This window comes from Lutjanus erythropterus, chromosome 9, assembly GCF_056507025.1.
Source record: "Lutjanus erythropterus isolate fLutEry1 chromosome 9, fLutEry1.hap2, whole genome shotgun sequence".
NCBI classification, from domain to species: domain Eukaryota; kingdom Metazoa; phylum Chordata; class Actinopteri; order Lutjaniformes; family Lutjanidae; genus Lutjanus; species Lutjanus erythropterus.
In genome coordinates this window covers 37,561,660-37,582,137 of record NC_139325.1, presented here as the reverse complement: position 1 = coordinate 37,582,137, position 20,478 = coordinate 37,561,660, and the positions used below count along the sequence as shown (strand labels likewise).

The 20,478-nt window shown below is 39.4% G+C and overlaps 1 protein-coding gene across 1 annotated transcript in view; it reads left to right on the top strand.

The window, feature by feature from the left end:
- The first annotated feature begins 9,860 nt into the window (after window positions 1-9,860).
- The window catches only part of sh3bp5b (SH3-domain binding protein 5b (BTK-associated)), a 54,002-nt gene continuing 43,384 nt past the window's right edge, over window positions 9,861-20,478 (top strand). The window contains exons 1-2 of the mRNA XM_084727513.1: window positions 9,861-10,219; window positions 12,480-12,542. Coding sequence (XP_084583639.1) covers window positions 10,142-10,219; window positions 12,480-12,542 — 141 coding nt within the window. The 5' untranslated portion in view covers window positions 9,861-10,141. The remainder of the gene's footprint in view (window positions 10,220-12,479; window positions 12,543-20,478) is intronic.

The window sequence follows — 20,478 nt, the reverse complement described above, 5'->3', positions numbered from 1 at the left end:
CTGAGGGGTTCATTCAGGAGTGTTGCATAAAGCCTCTCAGGTTGTCTCCTCGCTGAAGTGTTAAGACTAAAGCTGCGTCCAAAATTCTATGCTAACATTTTGCACAATGCTCAGACTGGGTTTTCTCTGTCCTGAGAAATGCATCTTGGTATCTCCTACTCTTAATCACCATATTTTCAGCCATTGCTGTTCAGTTCAGAAATTATGCAGTTTCTGAATTATGCAATTATTTTTTTTCTAAGGCATCTGTAAGCAGTTTTATGCACCTGTTCAGTGTCATGCATTTGTCTTCCACTTCCCTGTCACTCATTATAACTGCAGGTCAACAGGAATATTTCCAGGGTGCTGTGACCTCTGACCTCTCTAATTTGCTGTCAGTACAGCTGAGCTTGATCTCATGTTGCTCTCACTGTGCTGTAAGTTGCTCTGCATAGGTCGCTCCTGAAGCTAAATGACTAAAATACATGATGTAAAGGTAATGAGCTGCTGTTCGTGAGCTGTCCCTGCAAAGAACAGCACGTCCCAGTTCCTCGCCCTGTCGCCAGGAAGCAGCGAGGAAGCCAAAGAGACGGGGACAAAGAGGTCAGGTGCCCAGCCTTGTAGCAAGGTCTCCAGCCTCCATGATGTTATGTAACATCCAGAGCCACACACACCTTCATAATGTGCAATCTGCTGTGCACACTGCACCCCATCTCATCTCCTACCAGCACTAGATGTTGTTTTTTGTTAGCCATGGTTAGCCACAGTGTTTCCATGAGCTCAAAGAACAGGGCTGTAAAGATGTTACGTGTCTGCAGCATAAAGGGAGACTAGAACTTTCATTTCATTGTGCAACACTTGTGTTGTCTAATGACTAATAAAAGACCTTGATACCTTGAATAACCACAGCAAATGAATGGTGAATAGGTCTGTAGTTGGGGAATATCACTCAAATAACTACTGTTGAACAGATGTGAATTTAAGACCATTTTAACTGATTATGATGGAGTATTTATGTAACATATTTTGAAAAAAAAAAAAAAAAGGATTATTTTCTTGCTGTCAGAGTACAAACCCAATTCCAAAAACGTGGCAACATTAAGTAAATAAAACCAGAAGGCTATGATTTGCAAATCTTTTTTGACTTATATTCCAATGAATGCAGCGCAAAGACAAGATATTTAATCTTCAAACCGATAAACTTTTATTGTTTTTAGTAAATATAAACTCAGTCTGGACTTGATGCTAATAACACATTTGAAAAAAGTTGGGACAGGAGCAGGTAAACAGGTTAATAGGTAACATGAGTCAATATCATGATTGGGTTTAACGGGGGTCGCTCACAAGCATGGATGGGACGAGGTTTACCAGTTTGTGAAAGACTGCATGGGCAAATAGTCCAACAGTTTAACATTTTTCAACACAAAACTGCAAGGAATTCAACGATTTCACCAAAAACAATCCTTAAAAAAATTCAGAGAATCCGGACAAGTCTCTGCATGTAAGGGGCAGAGTGCAGTCTGTCAAAAAAACAAATTTCAGAGGCGGGGATGTTACGGAAATGGTTTTATACTGTAAAATAAATCACTAACCACAGTGGGCCTTATAGAATAATTATGAGCTTTAATAAAACAAGTTCAGAACATGAACTTAAACCACTGCTTTAGGAATATTTAATGAATCGTTAAAAATGTATTTCATCAAGTATTTTTACTCTCATGCTTTTGTCCGTTCCACATGCGAACACACCGGCTAAAAAAAAGGTTAAATGCCAATTTAGTATACCAAAATTGCAGTAAATTTCCTTTTCAGTAACATGGATAGCATCACTTATATGCTTCAGTATTTAATAGAAAATATTCTCAAAATGCAATAGCAGAACGTTCTGTCAACATAAAGATAAATAGGCTACAGTATATGCCAGAGTAAGAAAACAGTCTACAGTGACGATGGACTTCAGTCTTCTTTTTTCTCTGTGTTTCTGTGGCGGGGTCATCTGCAGCGTGTTGCCCCTCTTTCACCCACATTGCTACAAATACGCAGGCAGGGACGAAGACAGAGGGCAGTGTGGACGGAGAGAAAGCTCCTGTATTTGCACTACAGACTGTTCTTATGTTGCACTGCTTTACTTGGACTATTTTGAAAATATTTTTATTTTAGTAGCGTTAATAACTATGAGGGAGGAATACACTTTTTCCCCACCAGGGATAAAAACTAATCCCCCCCTCAACAAATCACACTCAGTGCAAGCGGCAAGGCCAAAAAAAACAACATGCTGTGACCTTTGACCCCTCAAGCAGCTGAGGGTCATTACACACCAACGATGATTCTATCTAACATGAAGTTTGTCTCTGCATCTACAAATGCAAGTTAAGACTCTACCACGCAAAGACAAAGACATATATCAACAACATCCAGAAACACTGCAGACTTCTCTGGACTCGAGCTCATCTGAGACGGACTGACGCAAAGTGGAAAAGTGTGCTGTGGTCTGACGAGTCCACGTTTCAGACTGTTTTCACAAATCGTGGATGTTGTGTCCTCCGGGCTAAAGAGGAAATGGACCATCCAGATTGTTACCAGCACTAACTTCAAGCTTCTGTGATGGTATGTTAGTGCCCATGGCATAGGAAACTTGTACATTTGTGAAGGCACATTAATGCTGAAAGGTACATACAGGTTTTGGAGTGACATATGCTGTCATCCAGATGTCTTTTTCAAAGATGTCCTGCCTGCCTGCAGTCCAGACAGACTGTTAAGCACCTGAAGTCGTATATCAAGCAAGGATGAGGAAGAATTTCACTTTCAAAACTTCAACAGTAGGTGTCCTCAGTCTCCAAATGCTCACTCAGCGTTGATAAAAGAAAATGTGATGTGTCACAGTGGTAAAGATGGACCTGTCCCAACTCAGATACAGGCTGAACAGAATTTGTAAATAATCCAGTGTCCCAGCTTTATGGGATTCAGGGTTAAAGAACTGTCTGCTGTGGAAGATAAAGTCAGCTTTCTGTGCAGCACCAGATGCTTTGGGGTCAAATTCTCCTCGTCTTTTCCTCCTCTGCTATCAAATTTGGCACCTTTCCCTCTCAACTATCCAGGCATTTAGCTGACAGAGCCTCTCACAACGAGCTCCTCGGGAGAGTAAGCTTAAATGAATTTAAACAGTTACAATCTGCTCGTCTCCTGCTGTGAATACAGCCACTGTCTGAATGAAACGTACAACACACAGCACACTGTTAACTGTCCACATTGAGTTACAGACACCGTTTGGCCACTTAGCTGACACTCTCGTGCAGAGTTACTCACTGTGAGGACAAGAGCAGGAGTAAGTTTCATGTCGTAGATCACTAACATTACAAGGCAGACGTCAGTGTGAGGAGACAAATCAAATGAGGAGACAGTGGAGACACTGCTGGGTACAAAGGTAACGTTCAGAGACAAGACAGGCAATGTTTTCTGTGAAAATGTGGTCTTTATCAGGACAAAACCTCCATGTTGTCACTGGGTATCAGGAATCTGCTGACAACGTTCTGTCCTGGCAAGTCCACACGAGAGCTGGAATATTTCAAATATTTGGAAAATGGTGTCTATGCATCTTATCTTGAGAAATAAAGAGTTTAAAGAGTTCATGATACGATGTTGAAGCTGTTAAAGGTGGATAACGTAATCTCTGATAAAACAGAAATGTTTTATCAGAGATTGATCTGTAAGTAACTATGGTAGTATCTGAATCAGTTTGAACACGGAGTACATAAAGAAGTACATAAGAAAATATTCCCATGCTGAGATGTAGAAGCTTAAAGTATCAGAAAATAAAATAGCAGCACTAAGCTTTAGGGGTTTTTTACCTGACATGAGAAGCACATGTTGAGTTTTACCACATCAGGACAAGAACAATACGTTCTTTCCATTCATTCGTTCCATCTTTGGTTTTTCAGAATTTATCTGCGTGGTGTTTCTGCATCATTCATTCATTTATTTTCTATTGTCTTTTGTTGAAGTTTGAGCTTTGGAGCTTCTCTCTGTTTTGTTCTGGTGCTGATCAATACTCACACCCCCAGTTTGGAGAAGCAGCAGGAGTCCTGGTGTAGGAAGCTAAGCAATGTACTGCTGTGGGAAGGGTCAGCAGCAAAACGTCGAATATCACTCTCTCCAAAGCCAACTGACACCTTTGGCAAAAGCAGTAATTTTACTAAAACAGCTCCCACCGACCTGAACTCTGCTCACTACGCTCTGCCAATGACAGGTGCCTGAAACAACCAGCACAACAGATCGTTTGCTAGACTCTTTGCTTTTGTAGTGATGGAACAAGTTACCAAACTCTGTTCAATCTGTAGAGTCCCTTTCAGTCTTTACTGAAAGACTGAAGGCTCAGCTTTTTCTTGAACACCTCTGCACTTGATAAAAAAATGGGGGGAAAAATCCAATGCATCCTATAAACTCCACACTTTGCCTCCTGCACTGCCTGTAGGCAAATGCAACTCAGACTTTACTTTATGGCAGTAATTCACGTTGTTTCCTCCTGACTATTTCAAACTGTCCATTTAAAGACACACTTGTGTCTGTTCCCCTTTTCACTTCAATTAAAACCAGTACAAGTGAAGAATTCAAAAATGTTTCTGTTTGTGCATGATCTTCAGCTGACAATGCTTTTCTTCAAAGAACAAAAATGTGCATCTCTTAATGTGCTGCTCAGTATTTTGCCTGTAAAGATCTACCAGACAGTGTGTGTTCAGCAAACAGAGTGACACAAGGAAAAGTTACCATGGACTTTCTATTCACATATTTAGAAATGAGCATGAATCTTCATTACAGTATGTTCCCGACAGCCTACCCCAAATTTATTTTCCATACATCAGTGCCAGTTTACTTTCTGAAGACAGATCCTCCTGTCTGGAGTAGCAATATATCACAATGACAGTAACACACACACACAGACTCAGGCAGTGGTCAGTAAGTCAAGGTTGTGACCGAGGTTTAGGATCAGCGAGAAGACACCGCAGGCTGTTTCTTCCTCCTTTTAAAGGGTTTGACGTATCCCGTTATTCAGACAAATCACCAGCAGCCCGAGGAGACAAAGGACATGCTGACACGACTCTGGGTAGCCTTCAGGGTCCACAGGACATCAACGGTCTTTTCCAGCAAAAAAATCGGGTTGCAGCTCTGCAGGGAGTGCTGAAAGTAGGCCTTGAAAAATGACTGCGCCTCCACCTTCAGTGTTACTATGAAGAGGTGGGACTCACCCTTTAGCAGCTGTTCTGAGTTCTAGATGTGCAGTAACTGATTCTGGAGAAAGATCGTCGATCGCCGACTCATTCCCTGGTTGTGAAATACTGAGGTTTTGAGAATGAGAAAGTCTCGGGGCAGAAGCTAGATTCTAAACTTTTCTGAAGCCTGAAAACAGAAGTCTAGTTTTCTCTCAGACCACTTGAATTTCATTATGCTTAAAGGTTATTATGGAACTTTTGTCCAGTGATGCCAAAATAATCTGCCTGCTCCAGCTTAATCGATGCAAAGCGATGACCTTTTAGTCAGGTTTAAATTTTATGCATAACACTTTGTTTTATTTGCTCTCTAGTTTGTTTCTGTGGCTGTATTCATGTTTTACACTGGGTTGACCCTAGGTGCTTTTGTTTGTTTGTTTGTTTGCTTGTTTGGTCAATATATGAAAAGAAAGTGACATGTGCAGGATGACAGAATTGAGCCAAACCAAAGTGCCTTTCGGTATCATTATGATCACCAACAATGATCCTGAGTTTTGTCATTGTGTACAGAAGACTTGCAGCTCATTGATATTTTACATTTGCAGTCTTTCCTGCTTTGTGCTGCAGCTGCTGCACAGCAATTTAACTCCTGTCTCATCTTATTTCTACACAGTTTATTATGCATGAAGGACAGGACTTCAGGGCAGCTTGGATTATGAAATGCAACAAGGCATCTCTCCCGCTTTCTTATAAAAGACCTGCTGGTGATGAATATGTTTAATATTCCTCACTGAAATAGTCTCCACCTTCGTCCTTGTGTGTTCTTTGGTAGAAGCAGTAGAAAACTCTGATGGCAAGTCTGCTAGAAGAATCATTTAAGGTATTTTCTTTTTTCCTGAGCTGATTGCCTCCCTTCCTTAGTACCTAAGCATCTAAATGGTTCCTGTCTGCGCAGGCACATTGTGTTAGTTATGCAACATGTGTGTAATGTCACCTCAGGCTTCTGTGCTTTCAGTCGGATACTTTCTCCTCTGGTGAGCAGGAGGAATGAAAACAAAAGATGCTATGTTTGATGCCAGTATCCTGAGAGAAAGTGTGCGTCTCTCTCTCTGCAAAAACACTGTGTTCTTCTGTATATCTGAAACATTTTGAGAGTTATATGAAGGTTCTGTTTCCCATTTGGCTGCAGATGAAAGACTGTCCTGAGGTCTCCAGTATACTGGAGTTCTAATTGGTAAGTTTGCAAAGGTTGTCAAATACGGTGCAGGACATAAATGTCTCTGTGTGTCTGCCAACATCAGAACTGTTGTATAGTCATGCACATAGTTTCAATTTCATGTCCCAGATTTTGTACTGTCATGTCCTTTAAGGCACTTTCTTTTTCCTTTCTTTGTTTGAATATTGCATTGATTAGGTTTCCTTATTTGTAGGAACTTTTTTTTTTTTAAATAATGAGAAATAAATAGTCCATAATGTAATCCAAGTATCACAATATTAAAGTAATGTAACTTGATTACTTTATGTTACTTTTGGATTTTCTTAACATAGAATATGGTGGAACTGTTTAATTATTTAACATAGTGTTTTTAGGACTGCAACTATTAATTTTCATCAGTGTTTAATTGGTCAATTATTTTCTCAATTAATAAATTAGTTGTTTTGTCCACTAAATGTCAGAAAATGGTGAAAAATGTTGTTCAAAGTCCAAGATGACGTCCTCCAATGTCTTGTTTTGTCCACAACTCAAAGATATTCAGTTTACTGTCAGAGAGGAGGAAAGAATCCAGAAAATATTCATATTTAAGAAGCTGAAATCAGAGAGTTTAGACTTTTCTTTCTTAAAAATGATTAACTGATCAAAATAAATGCTTTATATAAATGTTTTATGTTTGTTGTTATGTTTATTAGTTTGTTCAGCTGTTTTGTTTTTTTTTTGCTGTGTGTCATTTATTGACAGACTGACTGATTTAAAAACAGAAACAGTGAAATTTCCTCCCACTGAGGTCATGATAATGAATGGAAACTGTGCGGGCGCTGTGCATCGTAGTACAGCGTTCTTCATTTTAAAATTATAAACCTACCAATAATTCCCATTTTTACTAAATGTATCTGTAATTTGATTACGTCTTTTTTAAATCTGTAGCTGTAATGGAAAACAGTTACCTTTTTATATCCACATAATGTAATCATGTTACACGTAATCTGTTCAGCTCATGAAGCTCATGAAGTTACATTTGTCTCATGACTTTTGTATTGCAAGTTTCTTCGGTAACATCACATGACAAACGTTACATAAAATAGTTATTGTACCGCAAACATGGTCAAGTAATTTTTGTGCCTAAATCTAACCAACGGTGACAGTTTCACAGAGTTAATCACATGTTAAAAAAGCTTTCTGGTTGCGTCAGATACAGCCGCTAAAGGGAACCTTCAGCTATGCAATCAGATGTCGAAGGGTGGTGACAAATCTGGTGTCTGTATCTGCACAGACTCTGTCCTCTGCCTGTATTTTCCTGTTTTCTCATATTTTACTGTGTTCAGGACATTTCTGGGCTTCATCCTGTTCTGCAGTGTGTAGCAGCCATGAAAAGCTCGCAGGTTTTGAGGTCAGAACTCTCACAGGCAGAGCAGACTGAGGATCGCTTTGGCTGCATTCACACAAAATGCGGTGCTGTGTGGAGGTGTGGGCCTGTTAATTAGTGCAAACAAGTAAAACAATCAGAAAGTTATGTTTAATTTCTCTGGTTCACTGCTTTATTCTCAGTCTGTAGGTCTCTCTCTCTTGTTCTTTGAACTGGGGAGAACCTTGAATGGTGCATTTAACAACAATTTCTATATTTCACCTTTAAGATGAAGGAAATACTGTCATAATGACTCCTAAGCACTGGTAAACAAAGCTGCACAAAGATCATTTAATCAAGTTAGAAACCAAACAGCATTTAATATAATTATGGACAAAAATTTAATAATAGACTTTCAGAAGCATCTCATACCGCTCAGTTCTGTGCTTTAAGTAACAAATGATTTTATTTAATTTCATGTATGATGTAACTAATGGATGAAATATTTGATGAGTTCATGAGTGATGTTGATTTTCATCAAAACAACTTTTTGTGTTCACAAACACGATTAATTTTTGTCAAAATTAGATCCATATTTATGTAACTACTTTCTCTTCATGTCATTACTTTCTCTCTGCCAAGTAGCAGTAAATGTTGTTGACACAGTTTCTCAGAATAATTCATACTTCAACAAAAACCTTTCTGTTTATAAGAGTTTGCTGTTTCTCTGACCCGGGCATCTGCTTATAAACCCCACTTCTATAAACCTGTGAACATAACTATCATTTTTTCTTAACAAAATCACTGACCTCCAGGCTAAAATGTTGTTATTCTGCACTTGTTTTTTGTTTTAAAAGGTGGTTCCTCATTTTGAGGTCTGTTGATGTAACTTTAAGCACTGGTTCCCAACCTGGGGGTCTGAACCCCCACTAGAGGTCGTTAAAGCTTCGCAGGGAGTCACTGAAATGGTTGTGATCCTGTCCTGATCCTGTACAACTTGAGTCAACCAGTGGATTATTGATTCTGACCACTGTATGTGCAGCAACCAAACATTTTTGTGATTTCAGTGCTTGTAAACAGTCTAATGTTTGCAGTTTGATATCTGATCTGGATGACTGGGGGTGACCGCTACTTCAGTTACTGAAATACATGTGAAGCTTTTTGATGACGTCTGTAACGTCTGGCTGTAAAAGGGTCTATAGACCAAGATGCAAATGTTGAATTAAACGTTTTACCAGCACCGAAACCACCAAAATGTCTGCTCAGGTCAGAATCAATATTCCACCAGTCGATTTAAGTTGTACAGAACTCTGACGGGAGTTTCACAGGAAAACAGTGTTACAGAATCTCCCAAACAATGGAAATGAATGGTGACTAGTTTTCAAATGTAAAAAAAACAACTGGAAAAAAACACAGAAAATGCCTCCATAGTGCTCGTCTGGTCCAATCCAAGTCTCTTAAAGCTTCAACATGCCAAGTTGACTAAAAAAAAGTTATTTACATCATGTTTTTAGCCTGAATCTTCACTGTAGATCCTTAGCTTGGAGCCATATTCAGGTGTATACTGTCTGACCTGTGTGTGTGTGTGTGTGTGTTGTGACAGTGTGCAAACAACATGTCAGGACTTCAGGAGACGACAAGCAGCATGGAGGCATTTTATCATCTTTTTTCCAGTTTTTCCAGACCCTTAATCAGCATGAGGGTGAGTAGATAATGACTGGATTTTCATTTTGGGGTGAACTGTCCCTTACTTAACTTAACAGTGAACATAAGACATTGTATTAGGTGAAACAATTTGAACATATTTGGTATTGAGATAGCCCAAAACGAATGGAAATTAATCAGTTACATTACTTTAATATTGGTTTATTAGGTTACTGACTACATTTATTTTTTAAAAACAAGTAATTAGAATTTGTACATTTTTAAAATAACGTCTAAATGTCAACATGCCGGCATGTGAGGATACAGCTGAAAAAAATCGTCTCTGAACAGTTACATAATTAGATTTTTAACAACACACCTTATCTGGCCCGCCGCTAAGAGGCACTGATAACACCTCATACACACACGGCCTCTCAGGGGGGGGCGTTCACAGACTGAAGCAGAGCTCCGGTCATTTCAGCACCGGGTTCAGTGAGCAGAGGAGAGCAGAGCAGAGCTGAGCTTCGGTGGGGGACAGACAGAGACACGCTGCCGCTCGTCCCCGGTGCAGGACACAAGCCAGGATGTTCCTCTTCAAAAACACCTCGTTTTAAAACAAATCAATCCAAACTGGGGATATTAACAGGTGAATTTAACGCGCGGTGAGCGGCCGAGACGGATGAGTCTGCGGTTTCTGTGAGTCCTCCGGTTTTAACGTCCGTCTTTGTTCGACATCTGTCCTTCACCTCCGGTATGGATCATTCAGAGAAGGAGCACAGGTCGGACGACGAGACGGAGTACGAAGACGAGGAGGTGGACCCCAGAATCCAGGTGATCGATCCGTACAGCCGTACTGATCAGTGGTCTTTACGGGGTTCATTGTAGCGTGTGTCCACACCGCTGTGACGGTAGATAACAGAGAACAAAGTCCCGGCATGATGCTGCCTCATATCAGTGTTTTAAATATCAGAAAAACATCTTATATTATATCTAAAATAATTATCTGCAGCTGTGACGGTCTGCTGTTGGTTTACACGATGTGAAGAAACTGATAAATCTGATGATCTATAAAATGCGCACGTTTTTAAAAATATCTAACACAGTATTTTGAAATGCGTCTTTATGCAGAGCTTTTCAAAGTAAAGTTACAGTCTTTGATAACAATTAATCAAGTAACTGATTCTGGCAATCGATTAATGGGTTTGAGTACTGCTTTAAGAAAAAAGATCAAAATTCCAGTTTCTTAATTGTGAGTATTTTCTGGTTTGTTGACTCCTTTTGGTTTGTGGACAAAAAATAATCGTTAAATGAAAATAATCATTAAATGAAAATAATCATTAGTTGCAGCCTTATAATGGACCAGGTCGTATCTGTGATAGGCCAGTATCAGCTGATTGATATATCTGTCAGGCTCTATTGTCAGTCTATAATCTATCCATTGTATTGGCATTTATGTTGTCCTACATGAACGCTTTTAATGCAGATTGTTTTCATTTGTTAGCTTTTATAGGCAGCATTCTGTATATTTGATCATTTTTTCTTAATTCAGGTTTACATATTTTGCTCTGTTTGTATGTGTGTGTGAAAGTTGGCTGTTTCACTGCCCTGATATCATTTTGGACAATATAAAAATAATCTGCTGATTCACTGATGTTTGAATTTTGTGGACTCCCTAATATTGGTATTGGCATCGGCCCTTTGGGCCCTACAAGCAAACAAACAAAACAATATCTCCTTGTCCTCCCCGTCAAAGGGTTGGGTTTGTCCAACATGTATGATGAGTTAAAACATTTTTTTTAATTCTAAAGGCAGAATCATCCAGTAATTCACAAGGAAATTGAAAGCTAAGATCAGAGAAAGGTCTGAGAAAATATAAGTGGTGCAGATAAATGTTTTTGTTTCTACTCTTCCGGGTCCTTGTTGGGTCCAAATCACCAGTTAATTAATTTGTTAATTAAAAGTGGACTACATAATCATGATAAGTGTCCTTCATACTTTTTCGTAACCCAAAGCAACGTCTGCAGAGAGCTAATTTTGTTTAACCAACAATAAATGAACAAAACAAGTATGACAGCGATTTTGAAAAGGCAAACAGTCACTGGAGAAAACAGCGACTTGATTTTCAGGTTGATTCTGGCTTCATGAAATGGATTTGGGTGTTGGATAGATGTGACTGATCAACAATCAATGTCGTCATAAAATTCAGTGTCTCTGTTACCAAACAGCATTTAGAGCCCCAGCAGGATTCGTCTTACCTCTCATAAAAATGATAATGAGCTCTTTGCAGTGAAGCGAACACATTTTAAATTTGGGAAAATGAGATCTCTGGTATCAGAGTCTGATACCCTCGAAGTATCAGAATCTGTAATTAGGGTTTGAGCTAGTGATTGTTTTCATTATCAATTAATTTGTCAGTTTTTTTCTTGATGAATCGATTAGTTGTGTGGTCCATAAAATGTCAGAAAAATGTTGATCAAAGCCCAAAATGACGTCCTCAAATATCTTGTTTTGTTCACAACCCAAATATATTCATTTAGCTGCCATAAAGGAATAAAGAAGCCACAAAATAAGAAGCTGAAATCAGAGAATTTTGACTTTTTTTTTTAAAAACTTTTAAACTAAAATGGCTCAAAATGTTAATTGATTAATTAATCCCGACACAATCTCATCATAGTCTTTCCTGTAACAATTATTTTCATTATCGATTGATCTGTCAGTCATTTTCTCCATTGATCGATAAATTATTTGGTCTATAAATTGTCATGAAATGTTGATCAGTGGTTAAAGATGGCGTCCTGAAATGCCATTTTTGTTTTTGTCATGAAACTGTCAGGAGGAGTAGGAGACAAGAAACCAGAAAATACTGACAATTGACAAAAGTGTCTCTGAGGTGTTACCATAGTGATAAGCATAGGTCAGAGTTTATTTTATACTTTATGGACAAAGTAAACTTTAGATAGTTGCCTTAGTTTAGTATGAATATTTTCAGATTCCAGTGTGTCCTGCGTTATTCTTAATTCATTCCAGATGTTGCTCAGTCCTCCTCCTCCTCCTCCTCCTCTTCCTCACTCTGTTGCTCCATGTCTTCCAGGGGGAGCTGGAGAAACTCAACCAGTCCACCGACGACATCAACAGATGCGAGACGGAGCTGGAGGTCAGTCTGTTCACACACACACACACACACACACACACACACACACACACACACACACACACACACACACACTGAATGTGTTTGAGCAGCATGTCAGTTTTTACCCGTTTGACTGATGGCGCATGTAACAACTGTCATCAGATACGACTTCACGTCTTCTGTCCACCTCGGGTGTCGACTGACAGCGTGTCAGATCAACCTGTCACTTCACCTCCTCAGGAACATGTTTGTTTTGAAGGCATCACTGTGCGCACGCATCAGTTTTTTTTCTGAATTACAGCCGGACTTTTGCTCCTTCTCTGGGAAAAATTGTTTGCAAAGTTCACATTTTGCTCTGCGTCAGCAGCTTCAAACATACAAAGAACTGGCCTGTGTCTAGTTTTGTGAGACACACTGACATAATTGCGTTACAATAAACTAATTTGGGTATTTAAAGCTGTTTTACTGACAGCTGTATTCAGAGCAATTTGCAGAGTTCAGAGTCTCGCTAAATGACTTTAACATAAAGAAACGTACTCTAAGAATGGAGGATGAACCTGTGACCAGAGCAGCAGTAATGCACTGCACAGTCGAGGTTATTTGGGCCATTTAACTTGCATAACTGATCTTTGTATCCCATTAAAAACCCAGTAAAGTCTGATGGCTTACATTTATGTAGGTCAGCATATGAAGCGTTATAGAGGTGAAAGTCCAAAGTCTTGTCACGCTCAGTTGTATCAGTCAGGCAGCTGACAGGTTGCAGGGTTCAGTGTTAATATTTTTAATTTCACTTGCCCGAAGACCATTTTTACTTGCCCCTGTGCAAAGACTAAAGTTAATTGTCATGATTAATCTAGGGCTGCAACGTCTATAAAATGTCCATGCCGGTTGTCCATGATGCCTTTAAATGTCTCATTTTGTCAGACAAAAACTCAAAGATATTCAGTTTAATATGATAATAAATTAAGAAAATTGGGAAATCTCTGTAAGTGGAGGGGCTGAGAGGAGCATTTTCTGCCATATGATTTCTTTTAATTATATTTACATAAGGCAGGAATCAACATAAGAACGCACAACAACCAGCAAAGCGAGTAAAAACACAACAGCGTTCGGATTGTTTGCCCAGAATATATAATGTAATGTAAAGTAAAACACCTAAGAGTCTCACGTGACATCCAGAGGTGTATGACTGCAGGTAGAGGGAGGCAGAAGTGGGAAGGGGGAGGAGGGAAAACGGGCTCACGGGGTGACATGCTCAGAATAGAATGGAGACCAGGTCACATGAAAACATCCCACTTTTCCACGGAAAGTGAATTCAAGTTTTTCCAGGCAGCCTAATGAGTCTGTAACCCGATGATTGTAAGAGAGCAGAAAGGTTTCCAATTGAGCAAATTGACCCATGGAGCCAAAACAGACGCTAAAATATTTAAAAATAGATCCCCAGAAATCACACAGTTTCTTGTTTGACCAGAAAGGGTGAATAAAGTGGGTGGTTCTGAGAATTTTAACTTTTATAAAATTAAATATCCCATGAATCACATCTGGCTCCATAATAAGAATTTGCTCCAATTTCGCCTCGATATGTAACAACTTGGAAAGAAACAGAAACATGCCGGTTGTTTGGGTTTTAAAGCATTTCATCAAATCAAAAACCTTTTGAATCCCTCGTGAAATCTAGTTCAATCTAGCTTTGATTATTTGTAAGTAAATAAAGTTAGAAATGAGACACTCAGAGATTAAGTTTTGTAATGACATTCTGTCGGCCGGATGATGCCATCATCCATCGTCATGTTTGACAGTCATCGTTGTTACATCATGATTTAAAGTCCTTCTGTGTTTGATGTTGTTTGTCCTCTCAGAGTTGCCATAGAGACGTCGTTTAAGTTCCACTTTTTGACACACGGGAGAGGAAACAAAAAGAAGCTGCTGCTGATTTCACTGCAGCTCCATGTTCTGTTAATTATTTTCTTATTAAAACTGAAGTTGCAGACACGTTGCATGGAGACAAAGACCCAGCAATGATGTCATCTCTTCTGTGATGTTTCATCATCACATGTCAGTTTGGTAGACGTCCCCCAAACCTAACTGAGAAAGTAGAAGAAATTTGAGTTTGATAATGATTATTCTTACAGTTATTTTCTCAACTTAGTCTTTCTCACAGCTCAAGTTGGTATCTTCAGATCGCTTGTTTTATTTATTCAACCAACAGTCCAAATATATTCTGTTTAACAAAATATATGACAAAAGCCCAACTCACATGTGACCAGTATTACCTGGGACCTTGTGATCTTGATCCTGTGTGAATCTGCATGTCCTTAAAAATTACACCTTTCACATTAGCCTTAGCATCACGTGAATCATCACCTCAGTGATTTGGGATTGTGTATACATATTTTTTGCAAGTTTTTTCTGAACATAACCCTCCAGAAATATCTGAGTACAGAGTCTCCTCCATGTCAGTTAGTCAGTTGAACTAATTCCACCTCTCCTGCAGATGGATTCCACTCGGTGTTGATTGTTGAACCGTGACTGATTTTATGTTTCTGCCCTTTTATTTATGGATCCTGAGACCGCAAAATCAAGTCAACTTGTTTTCATGTCTGACAAAGAGGTCCAGTGTTCAGGACCATGACCTCCAAAATAGTCACGGCACAGTCGAAAACCAAACTTCCCCTGCTGGATGTTTTTTTTTTCGAGGAAACTCTCGAGATGGAGCACGATTGAGCGTTAAGGATCTGGACAGATAACTAAGAGAAATTGAAGTGACGCCAAACAGTCGAACAGCAGCAGCACCAAGAAACGCCCTTTAACAAATTCTTCTGTTCTGTGCTTACAGAAGGATTTGTTCCATCATGTAAAGAACCACTGGAAACAAAAAGAAAAACACTGATCCTAAAATAAACATCTGCCGCACTTCTGTGTTTTAGAGCTGAAACAATCCACGGATAATTTTGGAAATGCTTGAGGCATTTTTTTTAAACAAAAATGGCAAAGAAATTACTGGTTCCAGTTTCTGAAATGTGAACCTTTGGGGGTTTTCTGTCCCTCTCTATGAGCACACTTTACATTGTAAAAAGATTTTGGACTGTTGGTTTGACAAAACAAGACATTTGAAAACTTTTTTTCACTGTTTGGTCAACAAACTGATTAATTGAGACACTGTAGACTTATGAACAATGAAAATATTCATTCGTTCTTGGCACTTTTTTGTATCAATTTCAGCCTCAACACAACCCTGACTAACTTGTTCTGAATTGATTAATATGATATGATACCTTGTCAGTATGAGATTTTAATTGGGCCTCCTTTAAAGAAAAAGCTATTAGTTAATTAATTGTTTAGTCAACTGATAGCAACTATTTTGGGAATCGATTAATTGTTTTAAATCACTTTTAACTGTGTCACTCAGCTGAGAAAACTCGAAGGCAGCAGGCAGATCAACTCTCACGTCCCTGTAGTGGGTTTAAAAGGGTCTTCATCTCCGCATCACATGTCTGTAAGTTAGTTTTGTTCAGCCTCTGAAGCTTGAAATAAAGTTACCTGACTAGGAGGCCTGAGGAAGCTAAGATAAGAAAACAACAGTGCAAGTAACAACGACATGATTGAAAGAAAGCGGCCCACAGAAAAGACAAATCGTCTTGAGTTGGCAGAAAAATGGGCAGCTTCAACAAGAAAATAATAAACAGGACATAGACGTTGACTGCAGTGACCACCAGCAGCATCAAAAGAAGATATTTGAAGACATCACCTTTATAGTAGTAGTCAACCTAAGGAATCTTGGTTGAATTAAAATGTACCTGCTCGCCAACCATTGGTCAAAAATACGGCACGTTATCTGTAATTAACCAAGTAAATGTTCATTAGAGTTAATCACTGTAAAATAGAAAACATCAGAGCTTCTCTTCAGGGCTGCAACTAATGATTATTTTCATCATCGATTAATCTGTCGATTAGTGGTTTGGAGCCTTAGTTTTTTGCAGCCTTAGCTTCCTCAGCCTTTAGAAGGAGGTCAAAGATTTGAGTGTTTTGCTCTGGACGCTGAAGAAAGACAGATGCCTGTAATCACTTAAACTCAGATGTTCTTGTTATTTTACCCGTCAGCTGCCCTCATAAACATGCAGACTGCTTGAATCCTTGCTGATTCCCTGCCAGGATTAATATTATCCCTCCAAAATCTTTCCAGATTTTCCAGTTTTTCCCCTGACTTTTGACAGAGCTTCTTGTAGTTTTGTCCATGGATTGAAATCGCCTGCAGCAGCAGCAGCTTTAGGGTGAGATCATCGTATCATTTGACCCTAAGGAGGGGTTCGATGTGAAGCCTTCTCGCTGCTGAGGAGAGGACCGGGTAGGATGACTGGACTAGTAATCAGCCGAGTGTCATGGGAACCTCTGCGATGTGCAGGAGCTAATGCACTTTCATAGCGGTGATGCAAATTGTATTTAATTTAGCGGAAATTCTCACCATTAATGCCTCGGGGTGCTAACCTGTTGACAAGGTGAAGTGCGTCACAGTTTTGAGCATCCGAGGCCTGAGTGGGAGGACGGAGTCTCTGCACTGCAGTCTCCATCGACATCAGCATCATCACAGAGACAGTGAGACTCAGTGGAGGGGACGGAGAGGGGAAGAGGACGAGGATATGTGTTCATGACTCATTTGTTATAAGCTTTTTTTGTCAGAATTGTTGGCTGCGTAGCTTCATAACCTTTGCTGCATTTCGTGTGTTATTTCAAGTGCAGTATTTTGACAGTCTTGTGTTGGGTTTGAACTGAAACAATGATGTTGGAGTTAAACTGCTGACTTTCAGCTTAAATTTGTGGGCGTTTACATCCACATTTGACTCACGCGAGTGGAAACAGTCACCAAGAGTTTAAAGGGTCACGATACCTTCCTTCCTTTAAAGCTGAAAGTCAGAGCTTTAACCCCAGTAGTCATTGTTTCACTTGGTGTGCTGGACTACAGAGACAGAAAAACTGTAGTCGATTAGTTTGATAATGGACTAATCCTTTTATTCTTCACTCAAGCAAAATGCAAAACCTTTGCAGATTATTATTTTTATTCACTTTGTGATTCATTGTTTAACGGCATTCAGAGTGGAAGGCAAAGGAAGAATTTCACTGTGCTTTTAACTGTGCATATGACACTAAACACTTTGACTTGACTATAGTTTCTAAAGTAAGATGATTAAGTCATAATAAATGGACAAAACCAGACATTGGGGCCAGACTGTGGACTCTGGGAAAACTGTAATGGGCATTTCTTTAATAGTTTATAGACTGACGATTAATCAAAAAACTAAGCAATGAGGAAAACAACCATTAGAAATTCCCCTTGTGTCTATTACTGATACTGATATATTAGGGAGTAAAACAATTTGAAGAAAATTCATGGAACTGAATGTCCTGACAATCCATCTACTAGCTGCCATGATATTTTCCTCAAAATCACACATCTCATGGTGCTGCAAACGGAAATGTCAGTGGATCATCAAAGCAAGTTAGTCATTTTCTGGGCAGCATGAATATTTAGGTTGCTCATATATTTTCCAGGATTTCAACACAGTCCGGCCAACAGCTGCTGGGACATTTTGGTGCAAATGGATGTTTGTGCCAAGTTAAAAGAAATTCCCTCAAGGTGTTCTTGAGATATTGCGTTCAGAAGAATGGGACAGAATTAGGGTCACAGTCATGTTGACCTTTGCCCTTCAGCTGCCAAAATCTAATCAGTTCATCCTTGAGTCCAAGTTGAACTTTGTGTCTTTTTTGAAGAAATTTCCTCAAGGCATTCTTAAGACTTTGTGTCCACAAGAATGGGACAGACAACCCAAAAACATAACTCATCCGGCCACGGCTGCTGCTGCTGGTGCAAAGGCATTTAAATGCAATGACTTTACATCAGTGTAGCAAAGAACAAACGTCTTTGTCGATCCAGTATTACTGCATCAGTTGGTGTCACTTGGTGTAGAAATGGAGGCCGTGCTGAGGGACGTGAAGGTTAAGAGAAGATGAGTGGATGGAACAAAGGGTCTTTTTGAAGAAGCGATGGAGATAAAAAGGTTGGATGAGGGATTGATAGATCAGTTTGAGCGAACAGCCACGGGCTAAAAGTCAAATTGGAGCGGACTGACTGATGTCCATGAGCCTGGATAGGACCAGGCACGATCAAAGTGGAGATCAAAAACTCAGGACATCAGTGAAAGCAAACTGTACAGAAACGCTGCCTGTGTAGATCTAACGCCTCGGACTGCCACGGCTCCTCGGTCTCAGGCCTTCTGGGTAATCTAACCACAATGACAGTGTTGTGTTTGAAGCCGCAGTGTGATAAAGACAGCCTTTATACCTCCTTTCCTCCGTGTAGTCTCTGTGTTGTGTTTTCTTGTTTGAGAGTTCCAGCTTGTTGTTAACTTGACAAAACACTAATACCATTTTCACTAAGTGGGTTTTGGCAGCGGTCTCCACTAGGATAATTAAGGCTGAACTTTCTTTTGGAACTTTGTCATCAAGTTTCTTTTTTTAGACTATGCTTAGAGCTCAACAAATTAATAGTGAAAATTGTTTTTGAGCAGTTGAAATTGAATTCAGCCTTTGATCTGATCCAAATGACGTTTGCGTGTCCACATCAGTGTCACAGTAATTTGACTTTCACCCAACAGACGCTTCACTAAGCCAACCCTCCTTATGAAATCAATAAGCTGCACGGTATGGCTCAAAGTGCTCTTCTTTTGGTTTTCTGCTGTGAAAAGGTCTGGATGGTGTCACCTCGATGACGTGAAAACACTGCAGACCACTGATTGGTCAGAAATGTCGCTAGATTTTTCACTTACACAATTTGGAGCAACCAGAGTCATCTTGACTTGACTTGACTTGACGTTTTGTTTTTTCAGCAGTCTTTTGTCTTGCTTCATTCTGCTTTTCCTGTAACAAAGTTTGTCTTCTTCCTGTGACAAACAGCCATCCTTTTGATATCCTCCGCTGGCCCTGTGTCTGTGTTGCACTGAAGATTATGTCACAGCCATTTCCTGCTGCAGTAGGTCAGTTAAGGACATTAAGGGGAACTATTTGCAGTGGAAGACAAAATCAAGAAAAGTACCTAAAATTGAGAAGAGTTGAGTAGAGCTGAGCCGTTGTCATGCTGGTATCGGTATTAATAAGTGCACATGTCTTTGCACAGATCTGATACCACATGATGCACCTTTTTTTCTCCCAGGATGGTGACGTAATGTTCTATGGCGTTTAGTCTCTCTATTTATGACATGGCTTTGTAAATTACTTGAGTCTTACCCCGAGCCAGAACATGCAACAATAATAGCAATCATATTACATCATACCTGGGTTAGTAGTGAACAGCTGTTTATAATAATATTAATAATAATAATGATGGATATTATATGGAATGAATATTGGATCAGTACTCGGTATCAGCTGATATGCAAAGTTCAGGTCTTCAGCTGACTTTTAATGTCTCCATCTGAGTCATGAAAAGAAAATAAATCCCCAGAGTAAAATTCCCTGATGACTGATGCCTGGTTGGGGGTTGGCTATTTCTGTTGCTGGACAGATTTTATCAGCTGTAGCGAGGTGGCAAATTCATGGTAGCTCTGCAAACTGGTTGAAGTCTTGAGTCAGTATTCAGCTAACTTTGTAATGTTTCCGGCTGACTAATGTGAAAAGGAGAAACGGGCAAAGAAATCATAAATATGCTTTTGATTGCTACATACATGATATCCTGCTAATTCAATGCTGATGCAAAGACGACTTAGGATAAAACTCACAGGTTATTTTGATCTAAGCTTTCGGATGTTTACTTTAAAAGTTAGATATATACTTGATAGTTCATCATTTCAAGTTTGGTTTCACTTTTAAATGAGCAAAGGGAAGTTCATCTCAGGTAAACTTTCCCAAATTCAATCAAGACCAAAGTAAAGCTCCTAATGTTAGCTTAAACTCTGTTAGTACCACC